This window comes from Stegostoma tigrinum, chromosome 17 (genome assembly GCF_030684315.1).
Source record: "Stegostoma tigrinum isolate sSteTig4 chromosome 17, sSteTig4.hap1, whole genome shotgun sequence".
NCBI classification, from domain to species: Eukaryota; Metazoa; Chordata; class Chondrichthyes; order Orectolobiformes; family Stegostomatidae; genus Stegostoma; species Stegostoma tigrinum.
In genome coordinates, this window is record NC_081370.1 from 17,596,956 (window position 1) to 17,622,533 (window position 25,578).

General features: G+C 38.8%; 1 protein-coding gene and 1 long non-coding RNA gene across 6 annotated transcripts in view; one reads left to right on the forward strand and one right to left on the reverse strand.

Annotated features, from left to right (window-relative positions):
* The window catches only part of tmem138 (transmembrane protein 138), a 30,183-nt gene extending 5,667 nt beyond the window's left edge, over positions 1-24,516 (forward strand). For 4 of the 5 annotated variants that reach the window (XM_048545220.2, XM_048545218.2, XM_048545217.2 and 1 more), the window contains exons 2-5: positions 5,490-5,692; positions 15,752-15,923; positions 18,851-18,926; positions 21,954-24,515. In XM_048545220.2, coding sequence (XP_048401177.1) covers positions 5,565-5,692; positions 15,752-15,923; positions 18,851-18,926; positions 21,954-22,066 — 489 coding nt within the window. In that variant the 5' untranslated portion in view covers positions 5,490-5,564 and the 3' untranslated portion in view covers positions 22,067-24,515. Of the gene's footprint in view, positions 1-5,489; positions 5,715-15,751; positions 15,924-18,850; positions 18,927-21,953 lie in introns of those variants that run through there. The other variant, XM_048545221.2, reaches the window with a different exon arrangement.
* The window catches only part of LOC125459177 (uncharacterized), a 36,712-nt gene continuing 28,421 nt past the window's right edge, over positions 17,288-25,578 (reverse strand). The window contains exon 3 of the long non-coding RNA XR_009446833.1: positions 17,288-17,534. This is a non-coding gene — a long non-coding RNA (uncharacterized LOC125459177). The remainder of the gene's footprint in view (positions 17,535-25,578) is intronic.

Genomic DNA, 25,578 nt, shown 5'->3' on the forward strand with positions numbered 1-25,578 from the left:
CTGGGCACAGAAGTTGTGAACAGTTTATTTCATAACAGCTATTGGCTGAATAGGAAATGAAATCCAAGGTATCAGTTCGGCTATTGCTCAAAGTAGATAGGGGATTAATCCCCAGAAATCCCCAAATTGCCTGGTAAAATCCACTGACGGGATAACTGATCAGAAATATTGCCTCTGTATGTAGAATGGAAGGAAAAGTGAGGAGCTGCTCCACAATTTACAGGTTGGTTTTCTCCTATGCTTGCTGTCGATAGGCTCATTGTGGAACCTGCTACATCATTCTCTCTTACAACTAAAAACTTGGGTTCTCTTCTTGCTGCCAGAACTGCATGTGAGATAATCTGTTTTACTAAATATGCCTTTGCCAAGGGTGTGTTTATGAGATGTGTTTAGTAGTTAAATAATCTATTATTACATTTTCCAAGAGAATTAAAGTTAGATCAATTCTTCTTTCTTTTGTTTGTATTTTAACTGTAGAGTAACAATAAAGTGTGCTTAGCTAAAGCCGAATTGTGAGAAGCTGAGTTGATGAGAGAGAGGGTTGCAGTTTTAACGCTGTCAACAAAGGAATCCTGGGCTAACTGAGAACCGAGGAAATCTTAAATCAGTTTGGCAAATGGTTTGGTTGCCAATTAATGTGGAATCTCTTATTTCAGGCTATGTAACCTGAAGAGCTAATATATATGTGAAAAAGTGACATCAGTTCAACTATAAAGAAAACTAATGATCAATAAATTTATATCTGAGATACAGTGTTTCAGCTTTCTCTGCATATGATGGGGAAAACATTGTATCACCAGTCTGTGGTAGGTGTATTGAGGGTGAGGCCTTTGATGACAAAGCATGTGTCAGTTTAAAAAAAGCATTTTTGCTAATTTATACTTGTTATTTTGTACTCATTCGTATTCTGTAACACCTTGTGTGTTTGTGGTTTTAAGTTTAGTGGGAAGTGGGTTATTATTTGTGAATATTGACCAATTCTTCGATTTCTGTTTCTTTGTGAGTCCACATAGTATATTTGCCTATAAATACAGAAAGTGTGTTGTGATATTTCTGCATCACTTAATAAATGTTAGTATGCATGGCAAAGTAGCTAGTCCTCAAATTTTGAGGACCCTGGTTGGTGGTGGTGGGGGAAGGGAAATAGAATATATTGACTTCAGGTCCAGAATTTCCATAGATTTTTAAGGAGTGAACCATCCAAAGATACCTTGTTCAAATTATCATTCTTTGTGTGAGTCTCCATGACTATCAGTAGGATACTTGGTTGTAAGGTTTAATGCAGCCAGGGTCTGAAGTCTGTGTATGTGGCTTTTAGCTAAAGATGCGAGTGCCAGTAAAGAATGGGTACAATGTCTGAGATTTTACTTTTTACCTGCCTGATGTGGAAATCTAGAGTTATCACTACCATCTTGGCTGAGATTAGAAAACTCATTATGGGATTCCAAGGAGCTTTGCAGAAGCCTTATTAAGCAAAATTTGTCACTGAGTCATATGCGAATAAAGGACAGGTGACCAAAGGTTGTTTAAAGACATGATTAGGTTTTAAGGGCATATAAAAGAAGAAAGAGAAAGCTGGTGGGGTTTAAGGCCGAAACTTCAGAGTTTAGGGTCCAGGTGGCACACAGTGTAAGAAGTAGAAGCAGGGGTAGACAATTTAGCCCCTTGAGCCTGCTCCACCATTTGATATGATCATAGATGTTCTCATCTTGGCTTCAAGTCTGTTTTGCTGCCTGTTGTCCAGAACACTTCAATCCATTACAAAATTGAAAATCAGTCTGTCTCCTCCTTTAAATGTACTCACTATCCCACCATCCACCACATTCTGAAGTAGTGAATTCCACAGATTTACAAAGTCTGAGAGAAGTAAATCCTCATTTTTGTTTTAAATTTGCCACCCCTTAATCAAAAACTCTGATCTCTCATTCCAAATCACTCCACATGAGGAAACATCCTTTCTACATGTACTTTCTCAATCCCCTTCAGCATCTTGTAGACCTCAATTAGATCTCCAAGATAACAAAGTGTGAAGCTGGATGAATACAGGCCAAGCAGCATCTTAGGAGCACAAAAGCTGACGTTTCGGGCCTAGACCCTTCATCATAAAGGGTCTAGGCCCAAAACGTCAGCTTTTGTGCTCCTAAGATGCTGCTTGGCCTCCTGTGTTCATCCAGCTTCACACTTTGTTATTTTGGATTCTCCAGCATCTGCAGTTCCCATCATCTCTGATCTCAATTAGATCTCCCCTCATTTTTCTGAATTCTAGAGTATATAGGCCTAAACAGCTCAATCTTTATAAGTCAAATGCCTCATCTCTGGAATCAATCTCGTGAACCTCAGCTGAGCTGCCTCCAATGCACTACATACCTCCTCAAGTAACCAAATCTGTATGTAATACACCAGGTAGAGTCTTATTAAATGTCTTGAATGCTGGCAGCAACACTTCCCTACTTATATTCTTTTACTTTTGCAATAATGCCAAAATTCCTTTTACCTGCAGTACCTGCAACTAGTTTTCTGCAATTGATATACTATGATACCCAGATTCCTCTGCACTGAAGTACGCTGGAGTTCCTGTCTGTTCAGATAATAATTTGCCTTTCCATTTCCTCCGACTAAATGGATAACCTCACTTATCCATGTTAAGTCCATGTACCAAATTTTGGCCCATTTACCTAACCTGTCTATATCCACTTATAAATTCTTATTTCTTCATTACAACTTATTTTCCCACTTATTTTAGTGTCACCTGCAAATTTGGCTATAGTACATTCTACCCCTGCATCCAAGTTATTAATACAGATTGTAAATAGTTGGGGTCTGAGGACTGAACACTTGTGGCAGCCCACTAGTTACATCTTGCCAAACAGAAAAAGGCTAATTTATCCTGACCGTTTGCTGATTCACCAGTCCTCAATCCAACCTCAAAGTACCCCTAACCTCATCAGATGCCTTCTGGAAGTTCAGAGTTACTACATCTATGGGATCCCCATTATCCATATTGCATGTTACATCATCAATAAACTCTAGCAAATTGGCTAAACATAATTTATCTTTCCTAAAACCATGCTGACTGTGATGGATTCGATTTTGACTTTCCAAGTGTTCTGTTGTTATTTCCTTAATAATGGATTCTAACAATTTCCCAACAACAAGTTAAATTAACTGGTCTGCATTTTCCCACTTTTCTCCATCCCTCCCTTTTTGAATAAGAGTGTTAGAATTTTTTCGAACAATTGGAATGTTTCTGGCATTCAGGAATTTTTAGGGTCACAGTCTAGTTTTGGCCCTTTATTCATTAACAGGATGTGGCCAACGCTGGCTAGACAGCATTTATTGTCCAGAGGGCAGTTCAGAGACAACCACATTGCTGTGGCTCTGGAGTCACATGTAGGCCAGACCAGGTGAGGATGGCAGTTTCCTTCCTGCAAGGGGATTAGTGAACCAGATGGGTTTTTCCAACAATTGACAACGGGTTTATGGTCAGCATTAGATTCTTAATTCCAGATATTTTATTGAATTCAAATTCGACCATCTGCCATGGCAGGATTTGAACCTGGGTCCCCAGAATGTTATCTCAGGTCTGGATTAACGGTCCAGCCATAATACCACTAGGCCATCACCTTCCCCAGCCATTTGCTTTTAACTTGCAATCTGTGACACAGCATGCAGTGCAGTTTTACACTTAGAAAGTGCATGTGTTGTATAAATAACATAACTTTTTTTTAATAAGGCTGGGGTCCCAAATTAATGTCAGCCAACGCAGTGTTTGAACACTATTTACCTGCTTTTAGGAGCACAAGAAGAAGTCAGGGAGCCCAGCAATATCAAAAGCCAGTTACCTTTAACTCCTACTGTTGGAGAGTGTACATACATATATGTTGCATGACAACTGTTACGTTAACTCTTTGCATTCTTGATCTCTGGGCTCAACACCAGTGTCTCATGTTTGTATGAAGTGGGACCAACTGATAAACTCTTCACTACCCCACTTTGTAGAAATCATAGAGACATACAGCTTGGAAATAGACCCTCAGTCCAATTCATCTATGCTGTACAGAATCCCAGACTAAACTAGTCCCCGCTGCCTGCTTCTGGCCCATATCCCTCCAAACCTTTCCTATTCATATACTTTTACTTAAACGTCGTAATTGGACCCATGTCCACCACTTCCTCAGGAAGTTCATTCCACATGTCAACCATCTGATATGTTAAAAATTTGTTCCTCATGTCTTTTTTTAAATCTCTCTCTTCTCACTATAAAAATGTGCCCCTTAGTCTTGAAATCCTCCACCCTAGGGAAAAAACAACTACCATTAACCCTATCTATACCACACATTATTTTATAAATTTCTATAAGGTTGCCTCTCAACCTCCTACACTTCAGTTAAACGAAAATCCAGCCTATCATGCCTCTCTTTATAACTCAACCCCTCCATTCATGGCAACTTCCTGGTAAATCTCCTGAACCCTCTCCAGCTTAATAATTATCCTTTCCTTAACTGGTTGACCAGAACTAGACACAGTATTTCCAGAAGAGGCCTCACCATTCATGTTGTACAAGTCAACTAAAACTGGACAGAACAGTTTGTCAATGTGCATTTGTTTTGTTTTATAAAATGAATCACTTATTAAGGGATTCATAATTTTAATGCTCATTTGGTTGTGTCTGAGAAGAATGAAAATAAATGCACAGCCACTTAGTTCCTTGCATTATCTTTCATAATTATTAAGGCAAGACTATTTGCATGGTGTAAATGCTGATGAGTAGCAAGTTCACAGAATACACTGGAAACCTGTAGTTATCTCAGTGATGCAGACGTACAGCCAAAGATATAGCTAGGAAATAACTACATACTTGATCAAACCTTTCAAGATTCACTCACATACATCAACTTCTTTCCCACCTTCTTCCCTCCTAGGAGAGTAACCCCATCTTCCACATTCTGGGCACATAACCGCTGTTCATCACATCCCCAGGGCCATTCTAGTGATCTCCTCTGTACTCTCTCTCTTGTGTTAATAGCAACTTGTGTGTACAATTTTTGTAGCTGTGGATTTTACGTAATACCTGTTAGATCCAAGGTTACGGATTATACTGGATAGGTGATTGATTAATGTAGAAAGGTTGAAATTGTAACCATAACCAGTGAACTAAGTTGATGACCACTTGAATGCACATCCTTATTAGATATTTTTACGATTAGATCTGGAATTGAATCATGTAGACTTCTGCTCTGCATTAATGGCTTATTGGATAAAGACATTACTAGATACAAACTAGAGTCCTGCTTGTATTAAGTCAGCTGACCTCTGAAAGAATAACATTTGGGAGAGAATAGAAGCACAAGTCATTCAGATTCTATCTTCATTAACCTTCTATTGTAATGCACAGAAGAGGATGGGAATTATAATGTGTAGATTTCCTTACTGCTATTTAATGTGCACACTCTTAAATTCAGTTGTTGAAATGTGTCTTTGCATTCCAGGTTATTGAACAGACCATGTGTTTACATTGCTGTACCACTACTTCGCTGTGCTGTTGAAACTGACTTCTCTGGGGAATGCTGCAGACGTCAAACTACAGCCTTGTGCTGACAATACAGTTCACGTTTATGATCTACGACTTGATGTCCAATTCCTTTTCTGAGCTTATATTCACGGAGCCAGTGATCCCACTGATCATGTTCATGTGAGTGTTTGTGCATGAAAAGGTATATATATTGAGTCTGATGGGTGACTAAGATATTAACAATTATTGTGAAGGCATGGGGTTGAGGGGTGAAATTGAAACTGCTAAAATCGAGACTCTTGTTTTATCAACTATACCTCAAACTTCCCCATTCTTCAGCTCTGTCATCTCCCCTCCATTATCTCCCTTTCCCTCATTCTAAATCCTCCATTTTGAGTTATCCTTCCACCTCAGACTATAGCCTTTTAAACCTCAAATTTATCAGCTGCACACTATTACTTGTTTTGTCTCCTTACGTTATTTGGGCCCGACTTGACTTTTTTTGTGCTCGGTGCTAAAAGTTATGAACTAGAACATGGCTTTATGTGTACGCTATTCGGCAATTTTGCAAATGCAAAACTTTTGTATTATCCAAAATTGCACTGCTGTAATATGAACATGTTTGTTATCCTCGCCTTTGGATAGCAGGAGGACAAATGAACTGATGGAAAAGTGTCTTAGGCTATGAACTATATGTGACCGTTTTAAATGTAAAGGTAGAAAGCAGAAAATCAATATATGATTACAGTAAAGGACAGCACTGTCCTACAGTGGCTGCTGTGGTCATTTGACAAATCCAGGCCACCCACGTGGACAAAACCAACTGCATCAGATTTCCCGTATTGATTAAGAGACACTGAAAACAGTGAGATATTCAGAAATTTGCATCACTTGTTTTAACCAAACTTGCATGACAACATATTTGAAGCGAAACGTTACTGGCAGCATGTTCAGCTTGAAGTATACAAACAAAACATATTTTAGCTTGCTTTAAGCAATAAAGGAGAGAGAAAGCAACATGGATGGAATAAAGCAACAATACAGAAAACTGTTTTCTCCCTCTCAAATCCACCCCATGAAGAAGCAACTAGAGAACACTGCTGTTTACCAAAATTTCAAGGTTATCTGCAGCCTTTGCCTCTGTTAAGGAAACAGGAGAACACCTAAACTGTTGAGAGCTTCACTTTCTTACTTTGAGGACTCTTTAATAATTTAAATTGCAACAGTCTATACCTTTGTGTCTACATAGATATCCTCCTCCCACCCCTCTTCTTAAGCTTCATAAGTTGTGTGTGTATGAAAATACAATGTGGAGCTGGAGGAACACAGCAGGCCAGGCAGCATCAGAGGAGCAAGAAAGCTGATGTTTCAGGTCAGGACCCTTCTTCAGGTAATGCTGTGTTCCTTCAGCTCCATTCTAACTCTAGCATTTGCAGTTCTTCCTCTCTCCAAGTTGTGTCTATATATTAGGTTTCGCACTTTATTTTTTCAGGTTTAATAGGGAATAAAACTTCACTTCCTTTTATTTGAGAATACCTCTGAATTGGCTCTCCTTCATTCTCCATCTGGTGAACTCTTTGAATTGAAGTGTGATAGCCACCTGCTTTCTAAAAAAAAAAACACAACTATTTATTGTGACTTACAAACAGATCTTAAACAAAGGGACCTGATCACCCCTCGTCAACTGCTTTAAACATTTGGGGGCTCCATCTATGGTGTTCCCAGTTATCTGATAAGATGAAGTAGTGAAAATATTGTGTTGCTTTGAAAACTGTTCTTAAACAAAAACTGCAAAAAGATTTTCTTGAGTCTTTAGTATTAAAGATGCAAAGGTATCCTTGTTTGATGTTAGTGCTTCTATGGAGTAGGATGAAATAGATTATATATGAAAAGGTAAAAGCCTTAGGTTTGGGATCAGAGATAATGGGAACTGCAGATGCTGGAGAATCCGAGATGACAAATTGTGGAGCTGGATGAACACAGCAGGCAAAGCAGCATCTTAGGAGCATAGAAGCTGACATTTTCTGATGAAGGGTCTAGGCCCGAAACATCAGCATTTGTGCTCCTAAGATGCTGCTTTGCCTGCTGTGTTCATCCAGCTCCACACTTTGTTAAGCATTAGGTTTGTTGTCACATGAAATCAATGAAAAAATTACAAGTCTTGACCGATGGCCCCAGTTTAGGTCCAAAGTAAAGGAAACAAAGAAAATAAAAAATAAGGAAAACGAAGTTTTAAAAGGTTAAACATTCCAACCTTTCTTACTAAAAAGTAGAAAAACAAAGAAACACAGTTAACAGTTCATCACCACTGTCCACAACGTAGCCAGCCACGCTGAGCATGCACTCCTCTCAGACACTCTGCTTGCCCTGTTCCAGGCCTGACCCCACCCTTGCCTCCGCCTTGGGCTGCCTGCTCCCACTCGCACCGCCAGCTGCCCTGGGATGCCTGCTTTCGCTGCTGGCTGCCTCAATGTAGCTAGGCATCTGTAGGTGGAATTCTGCTGGAAACCCAGGAAAATAGAAATTGTAAAATGGGTGGCAAAATATCTTGAGCTAGAACCCGAGAACAGTGAAACAGGTAGAATAAAATTGGAGCAGCTAAGATCAGAATTAGTATTATAAGTAAAAAGGGAAGAATGAGAATGATAGAGAAACGGAAAAGAGACTGAACTCGAAGGAGGGGAGAATGGAAGAGGAAGGGAATTTAAATTAAAACAGCTTAAGCTGAGATTTAAGACGGAAAGCCGCTGAGTGAACTGACAAAAACTACCTAAAGGAGTTCAAGAACTTTATATTCTTTCCAATTTGGACCCATGTCAGATAATAGAGGGTAGCAGGATCCAGACAAGTAGCAGTTCTGACTGTTGACAGAATTAACAAGCAGACCCATAACTTGGGGAATCTAGTGCCTCTGAATTAGCACAGACCTGAGAGAGAGAGAAGGATGAGGCAGATGAACCTGAGACAAGCTGGAGAGAAAAGAGAAGCCAGGCAGAGGAACAGTCTGAATCATTAAAAGGAGTCAATCTGGTGAGAGATGGCAGGAAACTTCCCCAGAGTGTTTCGTTGCAAAAGTATGTTAAAGAAAATAATTGTTTTTGGCATGTCTGAAAAACACAAGCTGCAAGACCAGTGTCTGTAGCCTTAAAGATGGTCAGTGACTGTTCAGGCATGACAGGTGATTAGGCCAGCTGGAAAAGCTTGTATAAAAGGGAGCGGTGACTGCTGCTTTAAATAACGAGGGATGAATCAGCATTCTCTGAAACATTGGATTCTTACAGACCTTGCTGGTGGAGAAAATGCAATATTTTCCACCTGGAAGAAAAATAAATTTCAATACATTGATTTAAAGGGCTCAAGTGAAAGAGTACAGAGGTGCCATTGGTTAAAAAATACTTAAGATGGTGAATGTATTATGGATCTGGCAACAGTTGATGTCATTCCAAGCTTGCTGACACCAGGAGTAGGTATTTTATTGGGGAATGAATTGACTGGTCGCAAAATCCACTCTCCAAACAGAAAAGGACAACCAGAGAGACTGGGGAAGCCAGTGAGAGCCAGCAGTAAGTGGGAACCAAGAGAAGTTTGAAAGCCTAAAGAGGACAGCAAAACTCAGAAGCATTAGAATGGCTAAAGGAAGATTGATCAAATTAACACAACTGGGTTTGAAAATGCTGCAGGAGGCAGTAAAACCAGAGATGTTTAGTGTAGCTTAGGAATGGTCACCTGATTTTACTGTAATCAAGCCAGGGAAGGGTTAGGGCATCGCCAGAACAAGTTAGAGGTGTTGGAGTTAGGCAGTCATCATGAAGTAAGGCAAAAAAAAATCCAGGGAAAAGGAGGGTGAAGCCTCCCCTAGTGAAAGAGTCAAAAAGGTCTATCGCAGTCACTGAACATCCACCTGGTGGCAGTATCAATCCAGGGGAAGTGAAATTAGGGAAGGCAAAACCAAAATAAAGGGAAAAGGAAAGGGAACATATTGCACAGCAAACACACTGGTGGAGGTCACTGGGGGCATACCAATGACTTAAACCCATAACTACCCATGAGTAGATCCAACAAATAAACTTCAATTGATGTGAAGTTTATTGAGAGCAAAGTGCAAGGCACAATTCCAAATACCTTACAGGAAGTACAAGGTACCACAAGTATGCGGTGCTGGGACTGCAGCTGTTTACGATATATATTAATGATATAGACGAAGGCATTAGAAGTAATATTAGCAAATTTGCTGATGACACAAAGCTGGGTGGCAGTGTGAAATGTGAGGAGGATTGTTATGATAATACAGGGTGGCTTAGACAGGCTGGGTGAGTGGACGGATGCATGGCAGATGCAGTTTAATGTGGATATATGTGTGGTTATCGACTTTGGTGGCAAGAACAGAAAGGTAGATTACTATCTCAATGGAGTCAAGTTAGGTAAAGGGGAAGTACAACGAGATCTAGGTGTTCTTGTACATCAGTCAGTGAAAGCAAGCATGCAGGTACAGCAGGCAGTGAAGAAAGCTAATAGCATGCTGGCCTTCATAACAAGAGGAATTGAGTATAGGAGCAAAGAGGTCCTTCTGCAGCTGTACAGGGCCCTGATGAGACTGCACCTGGAGTATTGTGTGCAGTTTTGGTGTCCAAATTTGAGGAAGGACATTCTTGCTATTGAGGGAGTACAGCGTAGGTTCACGAGGTCAATTCCTGGAATGGCGGGACTATCATATGTTGAAATATTGGAGCGATTGGGTTTGTATATTCTTGAGTTTAGAAGAATGAGAGGGGATCTGATTGAGATGTATAAGATTATTAAGGGATTGGACACTCTGGAGGCAGGAAGCATGTTTCCACTAATGGGCGAGTCCAGAACCAGACGACACAGTTTAAAAGTATGGGGCAGGCCATTTAGAACAAAGTTGAGGAAAAACCTCTTCACCCAGAGAGTGGTGGACATATGGAATGCTCTGCCCCAGAAGCCAGGGGAGGCCAACTCTGGATACTTTCAAGAAAGAGATGGATAGAGCTGTTAAAGGTAGTGGAATCAAGGGTTATGGGGATAAGGCAGCAACAGGATACTGATTGTGGATGATCAGCCATGATCATACTGAATGGTGGTGCTGGCTTGAAGGGCCGAATGGCCGACTGCAGCACCTATTGTCTATTGTCTATAACCTCGGACAACTAACCACCTAATCCCTTGGAAATCAAATTCATAAGAAAAAAACCTGAATCCAGTTCATGGATCATGGAACTGGGCTGTGAAGGGTTAGAGTTGGGAACGTGGCATAGCTCAGCAAATTAGTCTGCCAGTCTGAAGCTGTTTTCGAAGCCGGGTTAGGATTAAGAGAGTGAATGTGGAGCATGTGAGTATTGTCATCCCAATTTTTGTAATGTTCTTCCATATTGGCCTGGTAATGAATGCTCACCATAAACAAAAAGGAGAAGTATTGTTTGCTTCTTTTATTCATGGTGGGGAGATATTACAATCTTTGTGAAAATAAACTGTCAATATTCAACTTGCATGAGACTTTAACACCTGAGACTTTAATAGACAAAATATATTTCCTAAGAAGACACAACTGACCAAAAATGGCTTCTATGATTACCTGACAAGCCCATGCAATCCACTTGAAATGTATAAAACTGACTGCTTCAGAATTGCAATTTTAGTCAAGAGCTTTTGAAACTCAGTGAAACATAAAAAAATTTGCATCAATTGTTTTACTGTCCCCTAGACCACCAATTTTGGTGTCATCTGCAAACTTACTAGCCATATCTCCTATAATCACATCCAAATCATTTATATAAATGACAAAAAGCAGCGGACCCAACACTAATCCTTTTTGCACACCACTGATCACAAGTCTCGAGTCTAAAAAACAACCTTCCACCACCACACTCTGGCTAGAAGTTACAGACAATGTTATATCCATATGGCTAGTTCTGCCAGTATTCCATGTGACCTAACCTTGTTAACCAGTCTACCATGTGCCTTCTGGATGTATGGAGTTGGGGTGGGGAATGAAAAGTCACTGCTATATTTATAGAGACAGCACCATTGTTCAGAATGTAGGAAAAGGTCATTTTTGCTATTAAATTCTCAAAAACACAAACTCTCACTTAAGCCAATATTAGGTGCCTTTGAGCCACATTGCACCTGAATTGATAGATGTAAGCTCACACTGTCTGATTCTTCATGGGGAATTTCAGGAAATTTGCATGAACTGGTATTGAGGTGCTAACAGAAGTTTTCAGTACAATTCTCTTGCAATTGATACACATGATTGAAGAAATGAATCCCTTTTGTCATTTCTGTCTCAATTGATTAAATGCACATTTTCTTCAGGAGCTGAATAGTTGCTGTTAAGAAATTAGAGGGTTTGAGCTATGGGGAGAGGCTGAATAGGCCAGAGGCTGAGGGGTGACCTTGTAGAGGTTTATAAAATCATGAGGGGCATGGATAGGTAAATAAGATAGGTCTATTCCCTGGGATAGGGGGAGTCCAAAACTAGAGGGGCTTAAGTTTAAGGTGAGAGGAGAAAGATTTAAAAGGGACCTAAGAGGCAACTTTTTTGCACAGAGGGCAGTGCCTGTGTGGAACGAGCTGCCAAAGGAAGTGATGGAGGTACAACTGTAGCATATAGAAGGTATCTGGATGGGTACATGAATAGGGAAGAGTTACAGGGATATGGGTGACGTGCTGGCAAATGGGACTAGATCAATTTAGGATATCTGGTCAGCACGGACAGGTTGGGCCAAAGGGTCTGTTTCCATGCTGTCTATCTCTATGAATCTATGACGGTATAACAATGAGAACAAAAAAAATACAGGCTACCAAGACTTCTTCAACTCATAATGCCTTTCTAAACTAAAAAACTTTTGCCTCTATGTGGTCCATATCCTTCTGTTCCCTGCCTAGTCATGTATCTGTCAATATTAAATATTGCTATCCTATCCACCTCCAACATCTCCTCTGTCAGCACATTCCAAGCACTTACCACCTTCTGTGTAAATCAAAAACCTGTCTGTCACATTTCCTTTAAACTTATCCCATTTTACCATAAATCTATGCCGGCTGGTAAATGACATCTGCACCCAGGAAAAAGACTCCTGACTCTACATTCTTCCCGTGCCTGTCATCATTTTGTAGGCTTCTATCAGGTTGCCCCTCATCCTTCACTGCTCAAGTGAAAACAAACGATGTGATCGGAGCAGAGGAAAGTTTAAGGGAGATATGCGTGGTAAGTTCTTTACGCAGAGGGTGGTGGGTGCCTGGAATGCGTTGCCAGCAGAGGTGGTAGACGCGGACACGTTAACGTCTTTCAAGATGTGTCTGGACAGGTACATGGATGGGCAGGGAGCAAATAGACACAGCCCCTTAAAAAATAGATGACAGGTTAGACAGGGGATCTCGATCGGCACAGGCTTGGAGGGCCGAAGGGCCTGTTCCTGTGCTGTAATTTTCTTTGTTCTTTGTTCTAAAACTTCCATGATAACCTCACAAATTGGTGACGAAAAGTTAATGGCAGAGGGTAAAGGTTGAAAAGCATAATGGAGCTAGACTTCTAACATCTAAACAAAACATAATTCAATAGCTTCAGAGATAGTAGGAACTAACGATGCTGGAGAATTTGAGATAACCAGGTGTAGAGCTGGATGAACACAGCAGGCCTAGCAGCATCAAAGGAGCAGGAAAGCTCCTCTGATGCTGCTTGGCCTACTGTGTTCATTGAGCTTTACACCTTGTTATCTCATACTTCAATAGCTTGTTTTGACAAACAAAAGAGAGAGAAAGTTCTTCTTTCCCTGTCTTAATATCAGAAATCACAGGTGGTGACAAAGCAACTTTGGAAAATCACCATTCCCTAAGAAATCAGTTATCTTGATATTTTATCACTGCTGAGGAAACAGATCCAAAGCCTTTGGGATTCTAATTTCAAGTTATTATAGAACCCTGAACTGACTATGTACATTATGAGATGCAGTTTTTTGTTAGTTTTCTCACATTTAGTAAGTAATAAAACTCTCTTATTGAAGGAAACCGTGGCATAGGCACTCTTTTACTTTTGACCTAATTACATAAGTTTGGTTAAATTGTTATAAGTAGGTATGCGACAGAAACAAAAGTATTAGTTGCAACTGACTGAGAGCAGGTGATAAAAGCTGGGGTGGGGGGAGTTAATCACTCCTCCTCGCCGCCTCATAAGAACTTACTTTCATGGCAAACTTAGCTACCATATGTTCTGTCTCATCATCCAAGTCATTGATTTTGATTGTAAATGATTGAGGCCCCAACACTGATCCCTGTGGCTAGTTACAACATGCAAATCCAAAATTGACTAATTTATCCCGACTTTGCTTTCTTAGATTAGATTAGGTTCCCTACAGTGTGGAAACAGGCCCTCCAGCCTAACGAATCCACACCACCCCTTGCAGCGTCCCACCCAGACCCATCCCCCTATAACCCCTGAACACTACAGGCAATTTAGCATGGCTGATCCACCCAGCCTGCACATCTTTGGACTGTGGGAGGAAACTCGAGCACCTGGAGGAAACCCACGCAGACATAGGGAGAATGTGCAAACTCCACACAGACAGTCGCCCGAGGTTGGAATCGAGCCCAGGTCCCTGGTGCTGTGAGGCTGTAGTGCTAACCACTGAGCCACTGTGCCGCCCCAAAGCGGTATCAAGCCCTTGCTCCTACCTTGTTCATGCCAACCAGGTTTCCTAAACTAAACAAATACTATTTGCCTGTATTTGACTTTCTCCCTTTGTTAAGTTGCCAATCATCTGTCCGTTGTTAATATTTCCCCCTGAACTGAGAGTTCTTAGTTTGTTTAGCATCCTTTGGTGTGGCACCTTATCAGATGCCTTTTGGAAATTCAGGTACAGCACTATCTCCAGGTTACCCCTTTTCTATCTAATTTATAATGTTCTCAAATAATTGTAATAAATTATTAAAACCATGTTGATTCCAATTGATTTCATTATGATTTTTAAAAATTTTGTGTTATAACCTTAATAGATTCTATCCGTTTCCTTGTGACAGGTATTAGGTTAACTTGTCGACTGTATTCTTCTTTCTGTCTTTCTCCTTTCATGAATGATTATGTTTACTATTTTTGACTCAACTGGGATCTTCTTACAATCTAAGAAATTTTGGAAGATTATAACGGATGCAGCCACCACTTATGACTATCTCTTGTACCCACTGCTTTTAAAACCTTAAGAGGCAGACTATCCAGCCCTTGTCAACCTTCTGGTTTAGTAATTTTCCCAATATCGTTTCTCTGATGGTGATTGTTTAAATTCCTCTCTTCCTTTCACCTCTTGATATTCAAATATTGATGGCAAGTGGTCTGCCGAATGAGCCTTAACATAGGCTTTGTTATTTGAAAACATACAACAGTGCACATGTGATGATTAATAAGTAGAAAATGCACCAATTGCTTTGGAAAGTAGAAAGCTAAAATCAAACTTTTTTTTTTCCAAACAAAAATAACTTGGAGGGGAACAAACAGCTAGCTAACGAAAGTGATAATCTTGGATTTTTAATTTAAAAATATTCTGTTCTCAAAGTTCCTTCATTTGCTCGTAGATGGCCCTTGTAGTATTAGAGAGTACAAATCTTGATTAATTACATTATGACTGGAGTGGGTGAACTTGCACAGGTTAATGTAATACTATTCATGAGCTTAAAATTTACGTATTTATAAATCTCTTAGAAAATATATTGTAATTTGTATTTAAATAATTTACATTTACTAATTTCTTAAAGGTATTAATTAGTTTCATTATGGCTTCCTGTTTGTCATCTGAATGGCCATTCATCGTATGCAAACCTAAGTAATTAATGTTACCAGATTATTTTCTCAGAGATTGCATCACCATTAACCCAATTCTACTATAGCTGCATTCCCTTCCTGGACTGGTGAAAATGGGCTGAATTATATATCACCTAAGATATTACCCTAGCTGAGATCAGCACAGACCAGTAAAACTAACCTGGAATCTGCTCTAAATGGCTCAGTAATACATGAGGCACTGTGTTTACCCATTTGATTGCACTCAAATGCTATGTTTGCTGAAACAAAAAGAGATCTTGCTGAAGAAACTCAGGAAGCTGTGGGTAACTGTTGATTTGTTTTCAAATGAATAATATGCTTTAATTGGCTTTGTTACTGTGGAACTGCTATAATTAGTCTAGGAACTTTTAAACCAAGTGTCTTTTATTTTCTCTCTTTATTTTCAGTATTCAGGATGTTGGAATCCTCTTCAATGTCATCGTCATCTTTCTAATGTTTTTTAACACGTTTATCTTTCAAGCTGGCTTGGTCAAATTGCTGATTCATAGGTTTACTGGAACCATTGTTGTTTCTGGCATTTACTTCATTTTAAGTGTCAGTTTTCATGTTTGGATTCAGGTATGCAAGCTTTCTTTACATGATGGAATTGCGGATATTGCATCTAAGTGAATAACAAATTTCTGCACTTGAGTAATTAATTGCATGTGTAATTTGAGATGTGATAAATTGTAATTCCATGCAACATTTCATTTGTTTTTTGGAGGATGTGTCAATTGTTGGGGGAGAAATTGCATCTTTAAATTTTTGTGGTTAATATGGTTACCTTTTCTTAAACAGTGGGGATATTAAAATGACAAACTATTTCATTCAGGGTAAAAAACATCAGAGATTCTTGAGGAAGTCAATGTCTAATATAAAACAAAAGTATATGGTGAGTTGGCTGTTCTGAACCAAGTTGGTAGCTTTCAAGACCCTTAACAGGGAGATTAGCCACAATTCCAATAATTAATAGTGACAGTTATGATATCTATATGTGTAATTGTCTGGCCTGGCATCAATGTAATGCTACCCTCCAGTTGTCTGCCAACATCCATCCAAATAGATATAACAAGTCAGTATCGTCAGAGGGAAAATGAAACTATTTCCCTGACATTTGTTTGAGATTTTTTAAAAAAAATCCCCTTCCTCTTCTGCTCTTGATTATCCACAATTAGGTGGAAAAGGCCAACCTGTTCTCATCCTGATGTGTGCTGACAATGAATTAATGTTTTGAACTCTTGACCTGCAAGTCCTGCTTCTGCTTAATTGTACCCCATGCATCATGTCTGAGATGTGGGAAACTTCTCCTGACAATTTTCTAAACTTTTTCTTTCTTTGAGCGGGTTAATTCTTTGCTTGGTCACAAATCCAAGGATTCTCAAAATCTTTGATTTTGGATGTGATCTGAGATGGCAAAAGTTGGTAAGCTACTGTGTGATGCAGGAAATTGCCACAGGATCCAGCGGCAACTTCACATAACTCCACTTGCAATTATTGCTAGATGACAATCATGAAGAAACATTGACTAGCTTTGTGCTCCTAATCAGTGTGCTGAAAATAGTTAATTTAGCATTGACTTTGGGTTCAAAGCTGGGACGTTCCTGATTTGTCATGGATCAGTTATTCATGAAATGAAAGAAAAGCTATGTATCTTATGGAGAAACTTGTATGAACTACCAGGGTAGCTAGTGCAGAGCACCACTGAAATTATTAAGAAAAATGTATGAGAGATAGTGAGATAAATGACAAGTGATTAAATGTTAGCTGGGTTTTAAATCCTTTTAGGTAGTGGGATAAAAGAATGATTGGAGTGTTTAATAATTTTGAAGTCGAGGTAAAGGCTGAGAAGTAATACAATGTGTCTTCGTTTCAACATAATAGTAACAATAAGCTGGATCAAGAAAGTGCACCATTCAATAGTAATGCAAGGAGTATATGTTTCCATTGTTTACGTTCTTTTTGATCTCAAGAAATTTTTTTTACAGTGATTTGGTGAGTCGTTGAGATCCATCTTGATAATTTGAATGCTTGAGATCAGCCTGGATTTTTGTTGCCAGTGATTCTGTAGGAGCAGTCGCTGTTGATTCGGGCAGTTTAAAGAAGGTGTATGTTTCAGATGGAATTTATAGTTATTCTGTCATGCCCGGATAAACCTCAGGAGGCTTGGTGTGCAAACAGCAGTAGATAAACCTGGAAAGTGAAAAAGAGGCTATTCAGCCATTGAATGTATTCTAGCTCTTTTGAAGAGCAATCCAGTTAGTCTTACTCCCCAGCTGTTTCCCTAGATGCCTATAATATTTGTCTTGTGATTTTTTTTTAAGCTCCACTTTGAAGGATACTATTAAAGTTGTATCCACCACTCAGAAGAAGTGAGAAGAGGAAATGTGTTTTGAGAAGCAGAGAACCATATTACAGATGATGGGAGACAAAGAATTAGAGGGGAACGAGGAGAGGCATTGTTTTCTGTATTTAAGCTTATTGGCTAAAGTCATGAAAGGGACTAAGTAAATGCACTTTGTTCTTTTTTTATTCCTCTTTTTCCACAGTCATTCATGGCTGACAGCATTAAAAAGATTGGGAGTATAGCTGCAGCTCATCTATGAACGTCCTTTTAATTTCTGTTGCATTAGTAAGCCATTGACTCTTGCTGATTCTACTTATTTTAATTGTAAAGCAATCTGACATTCAGTTTTAACCTATTCTCATTGATCTAATTCGCTTTATGTCTTTGGACAACATTGAAGAACATATTGTCTGCCACAATTTCTGTTTGTAAGTATAATCATTAAAAGACGAGAGGCATAGATAGAGTAGATAGTCAGAGACTTTTTCCCAGGGTGGAAATGACTGTTATGAGGGGGCATAATTTTAAAGTGATTGGTGGAAGGTATAGGGGAGATGTCAGAGGTGGTTCTTTACACAGAGAGTGGTGGGCATGTGGAATGCACTGCTGGCAGTGGTAGTGGAGTCAGATACTTTAGAGACTTTTAAGCGACTCTTCAATATGCATGTAGATGATAGTATAATTTAAGGTAGTTTGATCTTAGTAGGATAATAGGTTGGTACAACATCATGGGCCGAAGGGCCTGTACTGTTTTCTGTTCTGTGTTCTTAATTAATTATTGACCTAGGCCATGTAGTTTCATATTTGGCATGTAAAAGGTAAAGGCTTTGGTTGATAGGAAGCTTAATTTGCTAACAATATGAAATGTGATGCAAGAGACCCTGAGCAAAGGCAATTTTATTGGGCTTTATTTGAGCATCACAGATGTTGGCGATGTTCCTATTTTTTGTTACACATGTGATGGGAAAGAAGGTCAAAGGGATTTGGCTTGCGTATCTTGTTAATCTTATTAGGTGATACATGGGTGTCAGATTGTTTAAAAGCATTACTTAACCTGTTTGCAAGTGGTTAAAATTGGCTGTGTGTGTTGCTGGAAACAGTTTCCATGAGCTGCTTAATCTTACTCAGCTTTCATATCCGCTTTAATTCCTATTCCTCTCAGAATCTGCGATGGTGGAACATGCGTGGGTATGTGTGGACAAAAGGACTTCAAGCACTTTTCGTCTTCCAACGGTTGGGTATGTTACTGTTCTGATATTGTCAAAATTACCTAGGTGTCTAACACCCAGCCACAACCACCACCACCACCGCCCTCCCCCGACAAACACAATTTGCAAACAATTTTGAAAATAAAAATCCAAAGTGACAGAAGACAAAGACAGTGGTAATTGTTTTGGAGAAGTGACAAACCGAAGTCCAGAATAGGTGTTAGTAACAGAATAAATGTCGGTTCAGACTGAAAGCAAAACAAAAACATAAACTACAGACACTTGCATGAATGGGGGAAAAGTAAAAACAAAACAAAATAAGAACAGAAATAATGGTTGGAAGTTGTAAATGTGTCCAGAAGGTTGCATGTACCTTAGTATATAATGGAGTGTGGTTCTTGCAGCTTGTGCTGGTCTATGCTGGAAAACTGTAACAGGTTGAGGACAGACATGTCAGTCTTGAGGGCAAGATGGAGCAAAAAACCTAGGTCCTTACCTCATTTTTCCTTTGGCCAACTTCCTGAAAACACCTTATTTGACATAAACTAATATTTAATTGCAAAATTCACTATTACATCATATTGTAGAAGATCATTTGACGAGAACGGGAAAATGAAAGGCTGTGAACTCGCTGTGGATCTAAATAAATAGAGCATTGTGGAAAGTGCTAATTTACCAATGCATGAAAAAGGGCAGTATAATGGATAGGCATATCATGCCTCATTTGGCAGTTTTTTAACTTTATCTTTGCTGTCAGGAGTGTGGTGGAATCATAACATGTATAAAGATGGACCTAAATGGGAATAATTCCTAATGATTAGCATTAAGAAATATGATTGGGCAAAGGCATTGAGAGTAATGTCCTGATGTTTATTTCTGAGGCAGGGAACTGCCTGTAGCAGGCAAGTATGTGTATCTTTTAATCACTCTGTTCAGACATGTTATTGGCAAACCACTGGAGAAGATGGACATGAGCTCAGTCCTTCTGGTCCAGGCATAGGGACAGCCACCATTGTGCCATAAGGCTTCTTAACAGTCAGGTACACATTGATTTGGCATTGTTAACATTTCTTAATTTGCATTAAAGATTGAAAAATATGCCACCTGCCAGTAGCTGATAATTGGATTTGAATCTGTGGCATACCAATCTGCAAGCTTTATTTGTTTGAAACCGAAATTGAAGAAGTTGCTATGTGAAGCAGTGTGTGGTACAGACAGATGTGCACTGTGTATGGTTTCCAAAATGTTTCTGACAAAAAATACTTCAGAAATCTAAATAGTCTGTCAGATTTCTGAGAATGTGGAACAGTAATTGATTCATTCTGACAATTCTTCCTTATCTTCTTAGAACATTCAACTTTATCAATTTAAGTGTCAGTTGCAATTGTCAAAACCAGTTGGTGGGCTACATTTTTATTTACGCAAAAACAGAATTCTTTATACCAAAATAAAACCCTCCACACATTCTTTTGTTTTCCATCTATTCTTTGCCTTTTCCTGTCATCAGCCATTTTTAGTTCTTTCCCTGTCCTCACCCTTTTCTTCTTTCCTTCATTGTCCGGTCCCCTGCTACTGCTTATATATCTCTCTCTTTTCTTTGGCCCTGCCTGTTTATCTCTGTCCTTTTGTTCTCTGTCCACTCGTCCCATCCTTTAGACTATGATACATCCTTAGGAATATTAATTATAATCTACTCTTGAAAAGATGTTTGTCTGTGAACGGGGGAGCATGAGAATACTTCACACTGACAATTAGTAGCAGCAGTGTACACTATCTACAAGATGCACTGCAAAAATTCACCAAACATGCAGACAGCACCTTCCAAATCCACAACCACTTTAATCTAGAAGGACAAGGCCAGCAGATACATGGGAATACCACTGTCTGCAAGTACTCCACCAAGCCACTCACCATCCTGATTTAGAAATTTATTGCCATTCCTTCACCGTCACTGTGCTAAAATCACTCCCAAGCAGTGTTATAGATCTATCCACAATACATGAAATGCAGTGGTTTAAGAAGGCAGCTCATCACTACCTTCTCAATGGCATCTAGGGATAGGCACTAAATGCTGGTCCAGCCAGCAAATGCCCATGTCCCTTGAATAGTAATTTTTAAAAAAACCTGCTGCTTAGTAACAAAGATTAGGAAACGGAATGAGGTGCTGGATAGCAGGGGCAAGTTTTCTTTCTAGAAATCCTTTCAAGTTATACTTCACCCAATTTCCCTCATCTCCTGCTACCTGACAGTAATGTATTTGCTGATTTGAGAAATAGTTTGTATAAAGTAAATGCAGATCATTATTTTTCTTAATAATATCATTTCTGAAAAAGTATATTATTTCTCTTGTTGCATGGAAGATCTAGTCCAGAGCATGACAATGTGCTCCTGAGCCTCTGCCTGTACCATAAATTATTAACTGCAGCAACCCACTTCTCCTTCACCCCTCCCTTTCTTCCCCACTTATGTCTGTAGCTAGCCAAAACACACCTTGCCACAATGACAACTGGAATTCATGTTCAAAAGTCTGAAATCATATTGTAAAAAAATTCCATTAGTGACAACTGTTGATGCATAAAAATGCATTACTTCCGCTCCTGGTCTTCCCTGATACTACATTTCTCTTCTCAAATGTACTCACTCCTGCTTTGGCACAGTTGCAAAATCACTAAACATTTTTGTGATGGTAGCTCAGAATAGTAGTCTTGAACCTAGTCAGTAATTAATTCAAGTATTTGACTGTGGAGGACATTATAGCTGAACACAGGGTTAATTCTCCCTTTCCTGATGTTTGACAATAAGGAATAATTTGGTCTATGCTCATGGGTTAAATGGAGAGTGTTGAGGCTGGAATCAGTAGTTTAAATCAACTCAGATCGATTAATTTAGAACAGATCAGAAACTGAATCTGGGACTTAGTAACACTGCATATAAAATGTTATGCTACACATCTGAGATATAACTTTGAGTTTCTATAGGTGCCTTGATCTAGTAGACATTTTTATGTAATTTCATAAAGCACTAACCTGAAACCGTTTTGATTTTATCACCCTCCAGCTTCTGTTTTATACTATTATTTCTACAAAAGAACTACCCTTTGCCTTGGAGACCCTCGATTGTATGAGGACTCAGAGTGGCTCCGAAATGAATTCTTCCGTGTCCGAAAATAAAATGGCAGAATGATAATTGTAGTGGCGCACTGCATTACAAATGAACAGTTTATGTGTACAGATCTGTAGCTGAGTAAAAATGCATTTGTAACTTAGTAAGAATTTTATAGCTATATTTTTAAAAAAGTAGTCACTGGAGACTTTTCTACCTTAAAACATTCATGTTCTTTCCGAACTTGAGCAGTAAGAGGAGGAATTTCTTTCAGCATTTTAGTGCTGAATCATTCAGTTGCCATTAGTTACATTTCTGTGTCAAATAACAATTAATTTTGATCAAATCTCACCAAATGTATAAATTTCTTTACAAAAGCAAAATATCTCAGTTGCTGGAAATCTGAAATAACATCAGGAAATAGTGGGTTAGGAAGTGCCTGTAGATAGAATTGAATTAATGTTTCAGGTCACTGACCTTGCATCAAAATTCAATGAGAATCGGAACACTTCGGATATTCTGAATTTGTTGTCTCCCTTTTTCTACTACTTCTCCCTGCAAGGATGAAGTTCTATGGCACGAATAGTTCTCCCAGTTGACTTTATTCATGAGTATTCTAGATGAGTGGATGTCGTCACTATTTGATTATGAAGAGCATAGTAGTAGGTGCTATTTGTGATTTCATCCTTAAGCAGTGGATTTATAGTTTTATATTTATGGACAATAGTAAATACTAATTACATCATGCCCATTAGTTCTGAATAGTTATCAGGATGGCAGTGCAGACTTCTCTTTTCCAAGACCAAAGGCTAAGGCTAATGGTAGCAGCCTATAAATTGGTTATCTTAGCACAAAAAGTTTAACCTCCAGTTGGATCTGCCTAACTTAGTGTTACGAATGGTACATTGATTTTAAATTGAAGGTTGAGAAGGTGGTATTTTATTTAGTGTTTGGAATGTATTAATAAAGAGTATTAAAGATGAATAAACAGTATATTTGATCATTATAGAGTTCTAATACAACTCTAGATAAATGTCAAAAACAAAAACAGAAGTTGCTAGAAAAGCTCAGCAGGTCTGGCAGCATCTATAAAGAGAAATCAGAGTTAACGTTTTGGGTCCAATGACCCTTCCTTGAAACGCAGACCCAAAAATTTAACTCTGATTTCTCTTCACTGATGCTGCCAGACCAGCAACATCTATTTTTGTTTCTGATTTGCAGCATGTGCTGTTTTTTTTCTGGCTTTTATCTTGATAATTGTCCATGGTTTTGCTAAACTGTGGTATTGTCTAATGGAAAGAGGAATTTTTTTAGTTCCTGAAACTAGCCATCTTTTACAAGTATCTTCATATGTTTCTGTGTCCCATTTTGAGTTTAATTTTCCCACATGACTTTGAGGTATCAGGAAGCAGATTTTTGAAGGCGTCTGGGAGGAAATAATATGAATTTTGCAACATATCCCACATGACAAAGCAAGAGATTGATGGGAGGTGTGAACTTCTGTAATAATTCAGGCCTAGTATAATGCGCTGTATTTTTGGAGTGAGTTTCCATCAGTAGCCCTACAAGACAGTATGAGGTGATATTAAAGATCTATAACATTATATGCCCCAAAGGTGTCCACAAGTCTCTGAATTAGCAGAGCAATCTGCAGTTGTTTGACATTTAGTTCTATATTTTAATTGCTATATTTACATGTCTAGATGTTTAACTTTTAAAGTTTTTTTACTTTTTATATATTTTAATCGTTATAAAATAATATTTAGATGTGCTGTGATGTATGATTCTAATTTTGACTTTGTATTTCATACCTGAAAGGTATTTTGGAGGAATATTAAATTCTACACATATTTCTTAAAGACTTGATTGCTGTTCTTTATTTAAAGCCTAGTAATTTTATGTAATCTGTTTGCTACTTCGCACTTTGAAAACTTTTAAAACGGATTCTGTTTTTAGCACATATGTAAAATGGTTTTTTGTATAATCTACATGAAGAAAGTGTTCAGAAGGTTGGCTTGGATTTTTTTGGTACTAATTTCCTTGCAGTGAATATTCTGGTTTAATGCTGTTCATTACTTTTTAGCCTGCCCAAAAAAAAACCTTTGTTGTTTATATTCTGTCTCATTTCAGCAGCAGATTTCATCAGTACAGTTTGGACTTTTTAAAAGTTGAAAGAAACACAATACACTTTTTCCCCGAGTAGGTTTCGGTTTGATTTTACTCAAACCAAAAACTGGATGCTAGAGATCTGAAATAAAGAAGTGGAAATTGCTGCAGAAACTCAGCAGGTTGGCAGCATCTGTAGAAAGAAAACAGAGTTAACATCTTGAATCCAGTGACCTTTATTTAAAGAAAGGTGATTGGACTCAGTGTTAACCGTGTTTTCTCTATATCAATGCTACAGAGCTTTTTCCAGCAATTTGTTTTGTGTATTTCAATCTGAGTATGTATCTTTTAGTATACTGGACCCAATGAAGACATTTCTGCTATTAGTAGTAACGCTGGAATCTGTAATTCTAATTTGATGTCAGGAAAAAGTCAAGTATTAAAGATTGCTTCAATTTCAAGTTGATCCAGTGGGGTTTAATTTATTATCAATATTTTGACTTTGTATTTTATATCTGAAAGGTATTTTGGAGGAATATTAAATTTACACATTTCTCATCAATAAACATCACGAAACCTTCCTGTTGAGGTATTGCATGTGAGGTTTGCAACTCTTGGAGTTCAGGGCACCAAAATTTACTTCTACAACTGTCAAAGTACTTTGTGAAGAATGCCCTCCTCAGATATCTTTTAAGTTTACAAATACACTAATCAAGATGGTAGTTTAATTGCAACTAATGAAGAAGTTTTAGAAAAATACCCCATACGGGTATTCCACAGCTTGTTCAGACTTATACAGAGTATAAAAGATGGTTGACAGGAAGGCATTTGGGTGGGAAACTTGGTTTGAAACCCTTAAATAAAAACAATAACAAAGGTTGAAGAGAGTTGGCTGGAAAGAGATATTGGGAACTGCAGATGCTGGAGAATCCAAGATAACAAAGTGTGGGGCTGGATGAACACAGCAGGCCAAGCAGCATCTTAGGAGCACAAAAGCTGACGTTTCGGGCCTAGACCCTTCATCAGAAAAGGCTGGAAAGAGATAGTGGGAGTTGCAGATGCTGGAGAATCTGAGATAACAAGGTATAGTGGTGGATGAACACAGCAGGCCAAGTAGCATCAAAAGAGCAGGAAGGCTGACATTTCGGGCCTGGACCCTCCTTCAGAAATCATTTCTGAAGAAGGGTCTAGGCCTGAAACATCAGCCTTCCTGCTCCTCTGATGCTGCTTGGCCTGCCGTGTTCATCCACCTCTACACCTTGTTATTTAAGACAGTTGGCTGATATTTTCCAAATTGTTTGCTGCAGGTGCATGCTAACTTTGTGTTCATTGAAGAAGCACAACCAAGTCTTCTGACCATCAATACCTACAAGTTTCACACATTTAAGAAATGTATTCTGCTTTTCTACTCTTTAAAAAGTGCTGTTCACTTGGACTGGGGAACAAAAGAGTCACTTTTTGCCCTAACAAAAAA